Genomic DNA, 15460 nt, shown 5'->3' with positions numbered 1-15460 from the left:
CATTTTGCGTCTTCACCTTCTTCAACCCCCCCCCCCCCAAAAACACACACATACACTCTCCACGCCCCCCCCCCCCTCACTTGCTCATCGAAAAACACCTGAACAGCCTCAGGGACAGGGTGATGCACACACACACACATACAAACACAATAAGGCAGGAAGCTAAAGAACTTGTCAACTGATGCCACAGGAAGTTAGTTACTTAAACGCTTAGCACGCACACACGCGCACACACACACGGCGCGTGCACAAGTGCTCGTGTATGCGTCTGTGTGTTTAAATGTCTGTGGGTGTTCAGTATGTTGCATGTGCTATTGTGTGTTGCATGTTATCGTATGTTTGTGTGTGTGTTTAATTTTGTGTGTTTGAGTGTTATGTATGTTCATTAGTGCGTGTTGCCTGTGCTTGTATTTTAAGCGTGTTTGTGGTGTGTTAATGCTTGCGTTAAGTGTATGATAGTGTGTGTTTTCAACGTGTTATGTCTGTATGTGTGTTGAGTTTGTTGTTGTGTGTGTGTCTTGTGTGGTATTGTTGTGTGTTGTTGTATGTGAGTTTGTAGCGTGCTGTTGATTGTGTGTGTGTGTGAGTGTGTGTTATTGTCATGTTGTGTGTGTGGGGGGTGTGGTGTGTTAATGTTTTGTGTTGTGTTTTTGTGAGTATGTGTTTGGGTCTTTGTGTGTGTTATTATTGTGCACTATTGTGTGTGTGTAGTGTGTTGTTGATTTTGTGTATGTTATTGTCATGTTTATGTGTGTTGCTGCTCTGTGTGTTACTTTTTGTGTATTGTGTGAATGTGTGTGCGTGTTGCTGTTTTGTGTTTAGTGTGTTCTTGTGTCGTGTGTGTTGCTGTTTTGTTTTAACATGAATGTTTGTGTATTGCTGTTTAGTGTGTGTTATTTTTCTGTGAGCGTGTGTGTGTTGTTATTGATTATGTGCTATCTTATTGTATGTTTGTTATTGTGAGTGTGCCTTATTGTGTGTTATTGTTGTAGGTGTGTGTGTGAGCGTGAGTTTGTGTTGTGTGTTATTGTTGTATTGTTTTGCATGCTTGTATGGGTAACTGGGGAGTGCCACCGTCCCTCCCCGCTCCCCCTCAGTTGCGCCCACTATTCTGCTTTGGCGTTAACACCTCAGATGTTCTCAGGATGCTTTGGGGGTGGGGGGGTGCTCATAAGGAGACTTATGGGGGTGATAATGAAGCTAACACCGTGTCACACACAACGCAACGCAAGTGTAGAAGCATGTTGGCAGATCCTGACTTGCTTCTAACTTTTTGTGTCCAGGGGGAGGTTTTTTTTTTCCCCTGCAATTTTTTTAAAGGCAAGTAGAATGATCGGCAATTATTATTATTTTTTTAAATTATATTTTTCATATATTTTGGTGGATTAATGTCACGCGCACACTTATCATAACACTGCCTATAACCCTAACACAGACGACTTACTAACCTGACATAAACATCAACAACAACACACACACACACATGCGCACACACACAAACAACAGGCATATAGTAACTCAAAAATACTATACAATAACACCAACACACACTAACATTAAGACAATAGTTTTGCCGTGTTGTTATCAAGCAGCAAAACAACACGCACGACACAATGACAACACATTCATAACGGGACATTTCATCTTGACAACACGTGCGCGCCTGTGTTTGTGTGTGTTGTAATAAAAGTTCATTAGCGAGATGCACATGCCAACGCGTTTAGCGCGCGCAGCCTCGTTAACGCTTACTCTGTCACATGAGCAAACATGAGCGCCAACAACAATGATGCGTGGCTAGGGCTAGCAAGCTAACGGGGAACGTCAACAACACCTGAGCGCTCGCATGCACGCACACAACGTGGACGCGCTAACAACAAAATAAGAATGAAGGAAATGCTCGCTTTTCACACTGTTACATGCGGTTTATTATCAGCAAATGGAAACAAAGACAAAACATTTTCAGGGAGATTTGAAAATACAAAAATAAATTATTATTATCATTATTATTATGAAAATTAGTATTATGATAATGATGATGATTATTACTATTTTTATTTAGTCTTTTTCTACAAAAGAAACGTGTTTCTGTGTGTACGCATGCGTACACGTGTGTGACTGTTGAGTACACCACACAATGAGAAATGCACACACGCCAACAAACTCACACACGCATACAGTTACAAATGCACAAACACACGCAGACCTTAAACACTGTGAAACTGTGCGGGCATGTGTGTGTGTGCGTGCGTGTGTGCCTTGGTGTTGTGTTGGCATGGTCGCATTGGCCATCTGCGTCTGGCGCTGACATTGGCGCTAACCACGGCGGCTAATGCCGCCTCATTAGACGGTGGCCATGATGGCTCCATCAGATGTGTCACTTGTTCACCGCTAAATGGCTAAACGGTTGAAAGAGTAAACGGCGAAATGGCTAAACAACTAAATGGTTAAAGGGCCAAAGGGCTAAATTGTTAAATGGCTAATAGGTAAATGGATAATTTGTTAAACAGCTAAATGATTAAATAGCTAAGCAGATAAATGGCCAAAGGTGTAAATGGCTAAACGGCTAAGAGCTAAATGGTTAAACTAAATGGTCAAAGGGCTAAATTGTTAAATGGCTAATAGGTAAATGGCTAAATTATTAAACAGTTAGATTATTAAATAGCTAAGCAGATAAATGGCCAAAGATCTAAGTGGCTGAATTGCTAACAGCTAAATGGTTAATGGATATGTAGGTGTGATACACCAGGGTGTAGCAGCCATCTTTAATGATGTGCCTACGTGGTGGCCATGCTGGCAGGGGCGACATTCCCATCAAAGGCAATGCATGTACATTGAAATTAACTGCGAATTTGACCATTTCCCAACCGATTTTTGTGAGATTTACATTTTTGTCAATGCAAAAACTATCAAATGATCAATACAGAACATTGGGGTGGCGGTTGGTCAAAAACATTTTTTCCAGTGAAAATTAAAGTTCGCAGAATGTGCTGATGACTTTGCCCGTCCAAGTTTAGCATCCCTGTAGGCAAAAAAAAAAAAAAAAAATTACAAAACCCACAGAGAGGTATGTCAACCTTAGTTGAGCTAACGATATGAACACTTGTTTGGGACCAGTAAATAATTTGGTTTTGAACATTTAGGTACAGCTAAGTAACGTAACTCGGGGTGGGTTAGTTTGTGAGAACTGTAGACAGCTGACAAGGCTGAGTGGTTAAAAGGCCAAATGGTTAAACAGCTAAACGGCTAAACTTGACATTCGCCCTTCAACAGAACCAGAATTTTCCTTCACAAGAAGCAGAACCTCCTTTTAAAATGAACCACAACTTTCCTTACACATAATTATAATCTTTAAGTGGCATGATAAGGCGTGAGCAGTTTGCGTCGTCGTCCGTCTGTCCATCTGTCATTTCGTCCGTCTGTCCTTTTGGCCGTCTGTCCATGGCTGCCACACTGGTACAGCAGCTGGAGGTTCAAAGGTCAAATGTGTTCTACATGGAGCCGCTTGTCGACAATGACAGGCGGGAGGCGGTCCAGTGGGAGGCGGTCCAGGTGGCCATCTGCAGCTCGTCATATTGAGTGAAGAAATGGAGCTCCGTTTTACGGAGCTGACAACAAACGCATCACACACACACACGCGTCAAGCTTTCCATCAAAAGAGCTAAATAGCTACAGTAGATGGCTAAACTGCTAAATTGCTAAACTGTAAAACAGCTCAGAGGACAAACACCCAGAGGGCTAAATAAATAACTAAATGGTTAAACTGATAAATGGCTAAATAGCTAAAGGGCTAAATAACTAAATGGCTAAACTGCTAAATGGTTTAAACAACTAAATGGGCAAATGGTCAAAGGCTAAATAGCTAAATCGTCAAAGGGCTAAATGGTTAAAAACCTAAATAGTTGAACAGACAAAGGGCTAAATAGTCAAATGACTAAACTGATAAATGGCTAAAAAGCCAAAGGGCTAAATAGTCAAATGACTAAACTGATAAATGGCTAAATAGCCAAATAGCTAAATAGCCAAAAGGCTAAATAACTAAATAGCCAAACTATTAAATGGTTAAACACAGCTAAATGGATAAATTGTTAAAGGCTAAATAGCTAGATGGCTAAACAGCTAAATGGCTAAAGGGCTAATTCTCTTAACAGATATATGATTAAATAGCCAAACAGCTAAATGTATAAATAGCTAAACGGCTCAAAGGCCAAGCTTTTAGTCCATTATTAAGGTGGCAATTTTTTTCTTCTTTCATGTGCATCATCGCCTTTGATCTTGTCCAGTTTTGGTGAGCGGTCAGGGCCAACAAGGTATTCTCTGCTAGTCTAAACACTTTCAGAAGCCTCAAATTTATGTTAGCTTTTGTGTTGTTGTTGTTGTTGTGTTGTTTCAGGTTTCCGAAGAGTCTGCTAATAATAGTTATGCGAGTGTGTTGCGTGTTGTTGCCAGCGCAGTTGTAAAGTTGTAATGTGAAGCATATGCAACGCAATCTGTTGGGTTATTTATTCCGAACGTGCACGAACGTTTCACGCGTCATCTTTCCGCGCTGCATGACTCTAATTAACGCTTCATTAAAAGCATAATTCGCATCATTATCCTTTCGCACTCTGCCAGCCAGCAGCCAGGCGACGAGGCGGCAAAGAAGAAGAAAATGTGTCTGTGAAGAAGCCAATTTGGAAACCGCAGCAAAAAAAAAAAAAAAAAAACAAGAACCACTAAATACACCAACTATCATCTTTACTTGATCATTATCACTATAGGGCACGTGATTATGGTATCATATGGTGAAATTATTATTATTAACATAGTTTTCGCAATACAGCACATGTATGTACGTACGTATGTATGTAGGTAATATAAGATATGATACATATTCTAAAGCTCCCATTATGCAAGAAGTGTATTTCAGTCGGCCGTCACCATTTCTCAACTTCAATGACTTCTAACAACAAAGCTGTGGAGAAATGGAAGAAGACGAGGCAGAGATGGTCCCCTACTAAGCTCCAGTAATAGTCCTCGTTCCCACACACTGCAGCGAATGCTGGACATTGCTCTGTTCATCATATGCTCTTGTAGGTGTTGCTGTGGCAGGGGACTGAAGGTTTTTAACGACTAACATCTATGCTAATGTCCTTTAGCCTGTCTCTGGTCTTTCACATTGTGATAGCGTTATGCTAGCAGACGTTTGCTAAAATAAACTTTGGTTGAACATTTTGGTATTGTAATACAGAATGTGTGACGGTTTCTTGTTTTACGTGTCATTTTTTCAATAAACTTTGGATTTGGATTGGGAGTGACATATTGTATACACCGCCTTCCAAATGTTTAGGAACATTTCCAAAACGGACGCTGCAAATGACAGCCAGCATCTTGTTCGAGTCGTCACTCGTCAGTCATTCGAGTAGAGTTCAAATGTCTCTGAACAAACTTCCCCTTGTATTTTTTCAAAAATAAAAACTTAAAAGGGAATGTTCAATATTATTAGGCACAACCGACTTTCAACACATTTTATTGGTTAAGGACCCCAAAAAAATGCGCACAGTGCCTGGAATGCCCTCCACAAGATAAACGGGGATCGAATGTACATCTGACAGATAATTGACATGATGAATATGACAATCATCATCAACATCAATTTAACAACGCAGTGTGAAGGACAACACCTTAGCACATTTAGTTTACGAGCGTCCCATTAAAAGTTTTGTTAATGTTGCTGCTGCCGTTGACGACAGCCAGCAAACGGAGCCAACCAGCGCATTTGAGTAATCACAACACACGCGCACACATTTGAGTAATGTGTGTTGTCATCACAGCGGGGGCCCATTTTGAATAGAAGGCGGCCATCTTTTGCGCAGTGGCGTGACGTTGAGGCAAATCGTTCAGCTCATTTGCATGCAGGGGCGGGGCAAAAGAGGCTGAGCACAAACGTTCCGTTCAGCTTTTGACTTTTGTGTTGAAAGCGCAGTGAGGTCCTCGGGTGCACTAACGAGGTCCGCGAGAGTGGTCGTCCTCAAAAACATCAGCGGCACTAACAAGATGAACGATATCAACGATACAATCGCTGACACCGTAAATGACATTGACGACATAAACAAAGTTCACACATTAACATCAATGACATAAATAATGTCGATAACAATACGATGACAATATCACTGACATCAACGACAAGCAAGATTAACATGAGCGATAACAACAACAAAAACAATGACAACAACATGAATGACATTGACAACATTGACCTAAACAACAATGGCAACATTAGCAAGTTTAACGTCATCATCTCCCCGAACATCAACGACACCGACAACGTAAACCACATCAACAACATCCAAGACCATACTATATACTGTATATCGATGGCGCTAACATCAACAACATTATTGACTATTCTATGAATATTCATGTATGTTCATATCAAGCTAACAGAGGAGGCTTCAACGCGCACACACCTGCACTAATGAGTGAAGACCACCTCATTTCAATACAAATTGCGTGGGTTAAGTGTTAATTAACCTAACGAGCTTCACACTCTCACACTCCATTGTCTTATTTCTTAACTGATTAGCATTTCTCATCCATGCGTACGCACACACAGACACACATATGTGTATATATATATATCATATATATATATATATATATATATATATATATATATATATATATATATATATATATATATATATATATATATATATATATATATATATATATATATTAGTGTGTTTACTGAATAATATGTACTCACATATGAATTCACCAGCATGTTAGTGATGCCGCATTAACTCTTATTTCTTTATCCGTGTGGCTTGTGTGTAATTAGCATGTAATTATAATGTCATTATGAGGTGTTAAGTCATTTACACTTTTGAATCTTCTTTGGCAGCAAAGCTTTCCAAGGCTAAGTCAACGTTTTGGGTGTCTGGTCTGTTTTTGGTCGCCATGACGGCAGGAAGTCTGATGGTGTCTATACCCTGGTACATGTAATGACTTTATTTGCATATTTGTGAATTACTTGGGTGATTAGTATGTACCTAAACACATTGAAATACTTTATGTACATCTATGTGCTTCAAGTACTACTTCAGTTACTTGGATCCATTGAGGTACACGCCAGTACTTTAAATCCATGTATATGTGTTTTAATTTGCTGTACAGTACGACAAGTTTTTACGTCATGTACCTGTATGTACTTGTAGCCGTGTACTTGACTTGTGGGCACAAAAGTGGGCAGGACACAAACTGTCAATCAAGCGCACAAGGAAAATTGCAGAGTCGTTAAGATGTCAAATAAAAAAGAAGTGATTTTTTTTTATTTGGATGAAAGTTTGACGTTAACTGATGATTTTCCTTCACTGCTATCTGCGGACGTCCTTGTTTGTTTCCATGGCAACACAATCAACACTATTTTTAAAACAGCAATTTAAAGAAAACTTCATTTCAATGTCTTTTATTTTTCATACATGAACACAGGAAGTACAAACTGTTCCCTCTTCCCTTTTTCAGTGGAAAACCACTTCCAAAGAATTCTCATGCGGGATAAAAGTAGTGCATGACAATATCGTCATTTGACCTCCAAGAACGAGACAGCAAGAGGAAGAGGACGATGACGAAGAGCGATATGAAACATCACTCCTTTCATTTCCGGCTACGTTTGTCCTCGTTTGGGTCAGCTGACTTTTGGGAAAGCACCCAGAAACTCATCCTTGTCGCCAGGCTTCTTGAGTTTTTAAGATTTTGGATTAAATGAAGTTTGATGGAAGTCCTGTAATGTGTGTGTGTGTGTGTGTGCGTGCGTGCATGCGCAGGTCTTGTTCCCACACGTCCTCCAGTCTGGCGTCCATCTGTTCACAACAGACGCCATTTGCTTTTCTCACGTTATTTATACATTTCTTTCGTTTTTTAAAGCAGATGCATTATGTAAAAGTGACTTATTCATATTTTGCGTCGAAATAGTTTGCTGCGTTTCTGGAGTGCCTGAAACGGAACAACAATTCAATGTGGAATTGTGTGACTATGAATTAAAACACGTCTTTAGGTGCGTCGTCCTCAGTTTGACCGGATTGTGACGTCACAGTGTGGCTCATTTACATAACCCCGCCCACACCCAAGTTCCTCATCTTATGTCATGGCAGTGAGGCAGGAAGTGACATCACACCCGAGTGAGAATTCAAATTTGAACGCCCATGTTTATGCTAGTAGTGATTGTTGACGCCCCGTGCGATGCTAATAGGCTAACGTTAGCTCGTGTTGGAGAGCGTGTTTGTGTTTGTGTGTTGGCACGCTTGAAACTCAAAAATGTTCTTTCTCCTTCATCTCAGTCCAAGCGGATGACAAGCGTGAACGGCGTTTCGAGCCAGCATTAGCCGCGTTAGCTCAGTGGTCGCCGATGCCGTCAACGCGTTCGGCGGGCTTCTGCTGCGTGGCGGCTCGCCATCTGCTGACGTGCTGGCTGGCTTTGGAGCGCTTTTGTTCCGCCTCGGGGGATTCCTCCTCCAACTTCTGACGCTTGTGCTTGGTTCTGCGGTTCTGGAACCACACCTTCACCTAAAAAACACACACACACACACACGTGGGTGTCAGGACAGGGTGACACATGCAAACATACAGAGACTAGGGTGACGAGATGCCCACTTTTTTGAGAGTTTTTTTTTTCCATTTAACACCGTGACAATCGTAATATGCTGGCACCGTTGGAATGATGATGTAAAAGGAAGGTGTTGCCTCTTAATTTATAACCCAGACTCGCCGTCACTCTCCAACCAACCACACCTTACATTCTTGAACATGGTTCTTCAATCCTGTTCCTCAAGGTCCAGTTTCCTGCCAGTTTTCCATCTCTCCCTGCTGTTTCAAATAATCAGGATCGTTATCCAACTTCTGCAGACCTTGCTGACTATCTGATCGTTTGAATCAGGTGTGTTGCAAGGACGGAGGGATGGAAAACTGTCAGGACAGCGACCCTCGAGGAACAAGATTGAAGACTCCTTTTCTAGAACATACTGAACAAGATATTACACAATAGAACTAACAACGTTTGACACCTTACAATCGGAACCAACCTTACATTCAGACCTTACATACATTTAGACCAACATTACATTATCGACTCCTCGAAATCTTATAAATTACAACCAAACCTACACCACCTGGAACCAACCTTACATTCCAGACATTTGACAATTACACATTGGACTAAACATTACATTCTAGACCATCGACACTAGATCAAACTTTCATGATAGAAACTTTGACATCTTACAAGTAAAAAACCTCTAACTAGGGCTGTTTGATTTTGCCTAACAAGAAAATCCAGATTATTTTCTCTCAAACCCGATTTTACGATTAGGATTTCTTTGTAAAAAAAAAAAATGAATGAAAAATGAAGTATTTTGAATGTCTTTTATTTAAACGTAATTTTTCTTTCTTTGAACTCACAATGCCAGTCAATTTAATTTAATACGCACAGAACAATCCGCTGGGATTAACAGCATTTCACTTACACAATAGATTTCAGATCTGTTCTTAATTAAACCAAAAATGAAAGAAGAAAGTGCATATCCCATCTGAAACGAAATCATCAACACGAGAGAAGGTAGGCGGTCGAGTCTGTAAAGAAAACAGTCTGTCAGCAAGTCATTTTGCCAACCAGCTAGTGACTAGCCTTTCACCTTTCTCCCTGGTCTTACTTAAACATAAATCAATGATTAGTGCAAAATTGTCACTCAACAATACAATGCACTGTCAATGCACCGGTTGGACGAGAGGTCCTTTGTAGAGGAGAAAAAACTTTCAGACGTTGAGTTACTTGCTCGCGGGTTGTATTGTACATGCGGGGCACACACTACACTACAGATCTATATTTGCCCAATTTATTAACTAAACGCTCACTTGCCTGAGCAAATAGCAGAATCGCCGGTAGCCATGGATGGTGTTGTAGTTTTTGCGCGCTCGTGGGAGGAAGCGGAAATGCAGAGGAAACTACGGTGGCTTAGATACACCAAAAATAAAAAAAATCCAACGCGCCGATCTGAACGTTTTTAACATCGTTTGATCCAGAAAATTTGGCTTCGGTTCAAAATCGCTTAATCGAGCAACCCTACCTCCAACCCTAGAAATGTTAAAATCTTACACGTTAGAATCAACCCTACAATTGATACTTTTGACACCGCAAACATTAGAACTTACATAATGGACACCTTCCACCCAAGAATGGACATTACCTTGACTCTAGACCAGGGGTGTCAAACTCATTTTTGTCACGGACCACATCGTAATTCTGATTTCACTCGGAGGGCCGTTACGACTGTTAACCCGTGTAAATGTATGATCGCCTTATGCACAACGAATTGATGGATCGCTAGTTTTGAAATCGGAAGCCAGTCAATATTTTTTTCTAATATTTTCATATGTATTTTAAAGGAAGGATTGGTAACAAATGCTTCAAAGATTGAATATGTTATGTTCACAGTGAAGACAATATCAAAAAAACATGTCAAGTCAACACATGATTTGTCTTCGCGGGCCACATAAAATGATGTCGCGGGTCGGATCTGCCCCCCCGGGCCTTGAGTTTGACACCCCTGCTCTAGACCCTCGGACCACTTGCAGTGTTACCGTTTGCTCACCTGTGTCTCAGTGAGGCAGAGAGCCGAGGCCAGCTGTTTCCTCTCCGCGCCGACGACGTAGTGGTTTTTGTCAAATGCTCGCTCCAGACGCAGAAGCTGCGAGGGAGAAAACGCCGTGCGGATCCGTTTGGGTTTCCGGGAGAAAGCGCTGTGCAGCAGAAGGTTCTCCGCACCGCCGTCATCACCTGATCGCAGGATAAAGGAAGTCACAAACAGGAAGTGGGACGCTAACAGGAAGTAAAGCTCACAGCAGGGTTGGGCACCTTAGCATGCTAATGTTATCAAACACAATCACAAGACAGTAAATTACAAACTAGACCCAATCTTACACCCTAAAACCAACCTAACACCTTAGGACCAACATTGCAACAACCTTACACTAGGACCAACCTTACGCACTAATACCCAACTTACAAACTAGAACCAACCTTCCAAACTCGTGCCAACCCTACACACTCATACCAACATTAAACCCTAGGACCACCCGTACACCCTAAAACCAACCGTACTTTGTAAAACCAACATTGCACCCAAAGAACAACCTCACACCCCCAACCCAATCTTGAACCAACTTTAGACCCTAGAAGCAGCCTTACAAACTAGCCTCAGCCTTCCACACGAGGACCAAACTTACAACCTAGTATCGGCCTTACACCCTAGTACCAACTTTACAAACTAGACTCAGCGTTATCCTCTAAAACAAACAACATCTTACACCCTAGCCCAACCTTACAGAAAATGAAGTTCGCAGCGGCGTTTAGCATGTTAGCGATGCTAGTCCATTCGAAGCCATTTTCTCGTTTCTTGTCGTACGTTTGATTTTATGGTCGGTGTCTGTGCGTTGTAAGAGGATTCGAGATAAAGTAGCAAAAGTAGACCAGTGGATCTGATTTGTTTGAAGCGCGTGCACGGCGGTTAAACGTTGGCCAACGGCGTGCGTGCGGTGTGGTTCTTCATAGAAACGTTTGATATTGTTTACATAAAAACAAAGGTGTAAATGGTCGGCCTGAAAAGATCGGCCGCCGCCATCACGCCGCACGCAAAAATGTCGGTTGACTCGGCGGCCACCAGGACAATGACGACAACAATGACGGCGAGCGCCAAGCGGCGGCCGCCGCCGTGTCGCATTCACATGCAAAGCACACGATGAGGATCAACGGCAAACCGAATCGCCGTCTCATTTGATAGTCAGTATTCAGGGAGTTTAATTTCGTTGACCTAGATAGTTCCGTAAAATGTCTATTAGAAATCCCTTTGTAGTGATTCTGGAACCAGTGGATTATTGTGAATGAAGTCGCTGCTGTTACTTTGCAACGTCGCCTTTTCAACGGACATGTCACGCGGTCAAACAGCAATCAAGAAGGTTCAAATCATCATTGAAGTCTTGCGTTCACAATGGCTCCGCCTTCATCGAGGGATGTCATGGTGAAACGATGGAAGTATATCTATGCCATCAGATTCGGCATCTGTATTTCCACCACAGAATTTCATTATCAAAACATTCATTGTCGACTTTTTAGCTTCAAAGAGTCAACATTTAGCTGTCAAATTCAACATTCGGCTACAAATGTGGCTCCAAAACCTCCGGGTAGCAACCAGTCGAAGCAATCAACCTCAGTCAACTGAGGGTGCTAAACATGATTGGCTGGTGTTGAATGGCGCTGCCTCGATTGCTTTGTTTTGGCTGGCGACCCGGAAGTGACCTTTGGCTGCCCAGTGTTCAATTATTCCATTTAAAAAGTCTACATTGAATATTTTAATGATGATCAAATTCAGTGCTAGTAATTCAGATTCCCAATCTGATGGCACACATATACTTCCATACAAAGGTCTATAACATACATGCACACACACACACAGGAAGTGATGAAGGTAGTTGCGGGCGGGGGCGGGATGGGGGTGGGGGGGGGGAGTTAGGGGAGCAGCAGATGGCACCGATGAGGATGATGATGATGCTAAGATGGCATCCCCCTGGCACAGGAAACAAGTCGGGACTTGTTAGTGCGCTCGTTACAAACACACCTGATGATGCTCATTAGCATATTTGCACCACACGCTCATTTGCATATTAGCCATCAATGCCCACATGGCACACACCTAGTTTACACATGAAGGCGCTAACATGCTAACCATGCTAACCAGATGGGTGACGGATTAAATTGCTTCCTGTTTCTTGTTAGAGTGACACTAAAGCACACACGCACACACACACACTCGCACACACACACCGTATTCGATTCAAGTCAAGTTAATGTATTTAGATAGCCCTTAATCATAGCAAAGTAAATATTAACAATATATGAAAGAAGTGCTTATGCGCTTTTGAATTAAATTACATCAAACTAATAAGAATTCGACTTGAATGTGAATGATAGGCAAATATGAAGACACACGAAACATACTAAAACACAGACACATTTACAGGCACACACAAACACACAACGTCCGACTACACGTACACACACACATACTGCACTTAAAAACACAAACAGACAAACTAATAGAATCAATCACACACAGACACACAATCACAAAAAATAACACGCTCAGGCACATGCATGTTAAACACACAAATAAATACACACAACATTAACACTAATACACACAAACCACTTGCAAGTACACACAACCCTACACACACAAAAACAAACAAACAACAACAATAAAATACTCAAACACACACAAGCAGATAAACAACAAACGCACAAATAAACACACACACACGAATACCCACGACCTCCACCTGCAGGTACACGCATGCAAGCACACGCACGCACGCACACACACGCGCACACACACGAAGAGGCCTTTTTAGTGAGCAGCCAGGCTCTCCTTGAAGGCCTTGAGGCCCCTGCCGTCCTGAATCTGTGCATTATGTCATCATCACATTGACATCACATTATGATATTATTATCATCAATAATCAATTACGTCACCAACATGATTTGTCAATTAAATTTTTATTAAATCATCCCCAAAAGATATGCATAAAAAGCATTTTCAGTCAACGCAAAGCATACTGACAAAATATCAATATTGATGTACAAAAATGTTTTTAAAAAATGACAGTGGCACTTTTTTTTTTTTAATTGGATTTGTTGCAAACAAATCGATGTGATTTTCGAAATTCTCAACGAACGTTTTCATATTTCATTCAGTTTAAATGAAATATTATTATCCAAAGTCTTTCAAATGCACACGTAACATGTTATATGTTACACATGCAATTGTTTCTTCGATTACGCTGAGGTGACAAGCGTCTTTACAGTCAATAGTTAAGTATCAAAATAGTTACATTTGTTAAAATAAGTGCAGGACAGTTTTTCATATTTGATTTTACTATATTAAATGAAAATAATGCACGTGAGTAAAACTAACTTTTATTCTCGATAATGTAATTTTTTTTTAAATGCATATTTTAATTGTTTTCTTTTTTTAAACTAAATTGAATGCATTGCATTTACTGTTGGAAAACAATCATGATCATTTTCGTTTTATCGTCTGATAAATTTGTTCATCAGATTTGTATCTTTGAATTTTTAATGTTTAATTTTGGAGGCTTAGTTACTCGTTTTTATTCTAGAATGAATCGTTCATTGTTCGTGTCGCATTTACGAATTGTCTTCGTTCTTGAAATTAATAACTGTGAAAACCAAGAGATTACAATAAATTTACAACGACTAATTTTTCATTGTTTTGTTATAAACAAATCGGTTGATAAAGCCGATTTATTTTACAACGTTGTAAAAGTAGGACAAGAATAAATGCAACCTCATGAAAGAAAAATAAAAAGTTTCTGACTGATGTTTTGAAAGAAAACAAATTTTCCCCAATGACGTCAGTTGACCACCTTTTCATCATGTGCAAGTGACGTTCAAATGAAATCATTGCATGGCCTTTTATTTTGCTCAGCACTTTTCTTGCGTTTTCATGAGAAATAATTGTCATTTGAACCCAACATGACGTCACACTGTACACGTCTTTTTAAAGTCAAGCGAATTCCTGTTGTTTTGTCCCCGGTCTTGTGTGTGACACGTCCTACATATTGAGTCTTAAAAGTAGTGGCTTCTTACCTGCCAGCGTGTGCACGTATCTGTGGTGGTTGTGGAGGATCCACGAGGCGGGGGGGCCCGCGGCGGCGGCGGCGGGGGGGTACAGCAGGCTCACGCCAAGTCCGGGATGATGTCGGCCGAGCACGTGCAGTCCAAAATTGGGTCCGGCGGACGAGTACGAGGTCCGGACCCCGCCGCCGGCGGGGCCACCGAGGAGGGGGTGCAGGGCCTCCGGGAAGCGGAGCGCGGTGGGCCGGATGGGCTCCTCGAAGGCGGCCCGGACAGCTTGGACGCAGACGGGCCGCTGCCGCTGCTGCTGCTGCTGCTGCTGCTGCTGCTGCTGCTTCCCGACCAAAGCTTCGATGGAGAAACACTTCTTGACGCCTCCGAGCTGCTGCGGCTGCAACATGGCGGCCGGACGGACCCTCGAGTCCCCGACACCCGAACCCGAACCTCACAGCGGAACCATCCCTCTCCTCCGGACTCCTGTGCGCGCGCCCGTGCGTGCTTGCGTGCGAGTTCCACCTCCTGGTCCGGGCGTGCGTCAAATCGCCAAAGTGACGAGCGAGTGGAGGGAATTAACCCCGAGCGCAAAGTGGACCCCCCCCCGCCCGCCGCAAAGAAACTTCTCACTTCCGAGGAGCCAGTGTGCGCGTTGGTGCGTGTGAGAAGCGCAACACACCTGCCAGAGCTTCGCCCTCCCTGGCGGAGGTGCGCCGGGCATGCCACGCATGCGCGCAAGACGATGGTGACGACGACAAGCAGCAGCAACTACGAAGT

The 15460-nt window shown here is 42.1% G+C and overlaps 1 protein-coding gene across 1 annotated transcript; it reads right to left on the bottom strand.

Moving 5' to 3' along the window:
- Positions 1-7449: 7449 nt before the first annotated feature.
- On the bottom strand, positions 7450-15427 carry LOC147151285 (homeobox protein EMX1-like). Its single transcript, XM_086023289.1, has 3 exons — positions 14702-15427; positions 10629-10813; positions 7450-8547 (listed from the first exon to the last, which is right to left on the bottom strand). Exons 1-3 carry the CDS (start codon positions 15087-15089, stop codon positions 8377-8379), a joined length of 744 nt encoding a protein of 247 aa, XP_085879415.1. The 5' UTR covers positions 15090-15427; the 3' UTR covers positions 7450-8376.
- Between the last annotated feature and the right edge of the window lie 33 nt (positions 15428-15460).

Source organism: Filicampus tigris, chromosome 2, assembly GCF_054856515.1.
Source record: "Filicampus tigris isolate MCC_2025a chromosome 2, RoL_Ftig_1.0, whole genome shotgun sequence".
Classification (NCBI taxonomy): Eukaryota; Metazoa; Chordata; class Actinopteri; order Syngnathiformes; family Syngnathidae; genus Filicampus; species Filicampus tigris.
The sequence above is the reverse complement of the archived record's forward strand: the minus strand, read 5'-3'. Positions and strand labels throughout refer to the sequence as shown.

Bases quoted from the DNA above. Each gene is read 5' to 3' on its own strand.
- LOC147151285 (XM_086023289.1), bottom strand. From the start codon at position 15,089: ATGTTGCAGCCGCAGCAGCTCGGAGGCGTCAAGAAGTGTTTCTCCATC. The intron at 10,814-14,701 runs GTAAGAAGCCAC...TCCTGCGATCAG, and splicing joins ATACGTGCACACGCTGGCAG to GTGATGACGGCGGTGCGGAG. The intron at 8,548-10,628 runs GTGAGCAAACGG...TGTGTTTTTTAG, and splicing joins TCTGCCTCACTGAGACACAG to GTGAAGGTGTGGTTCCAGAA.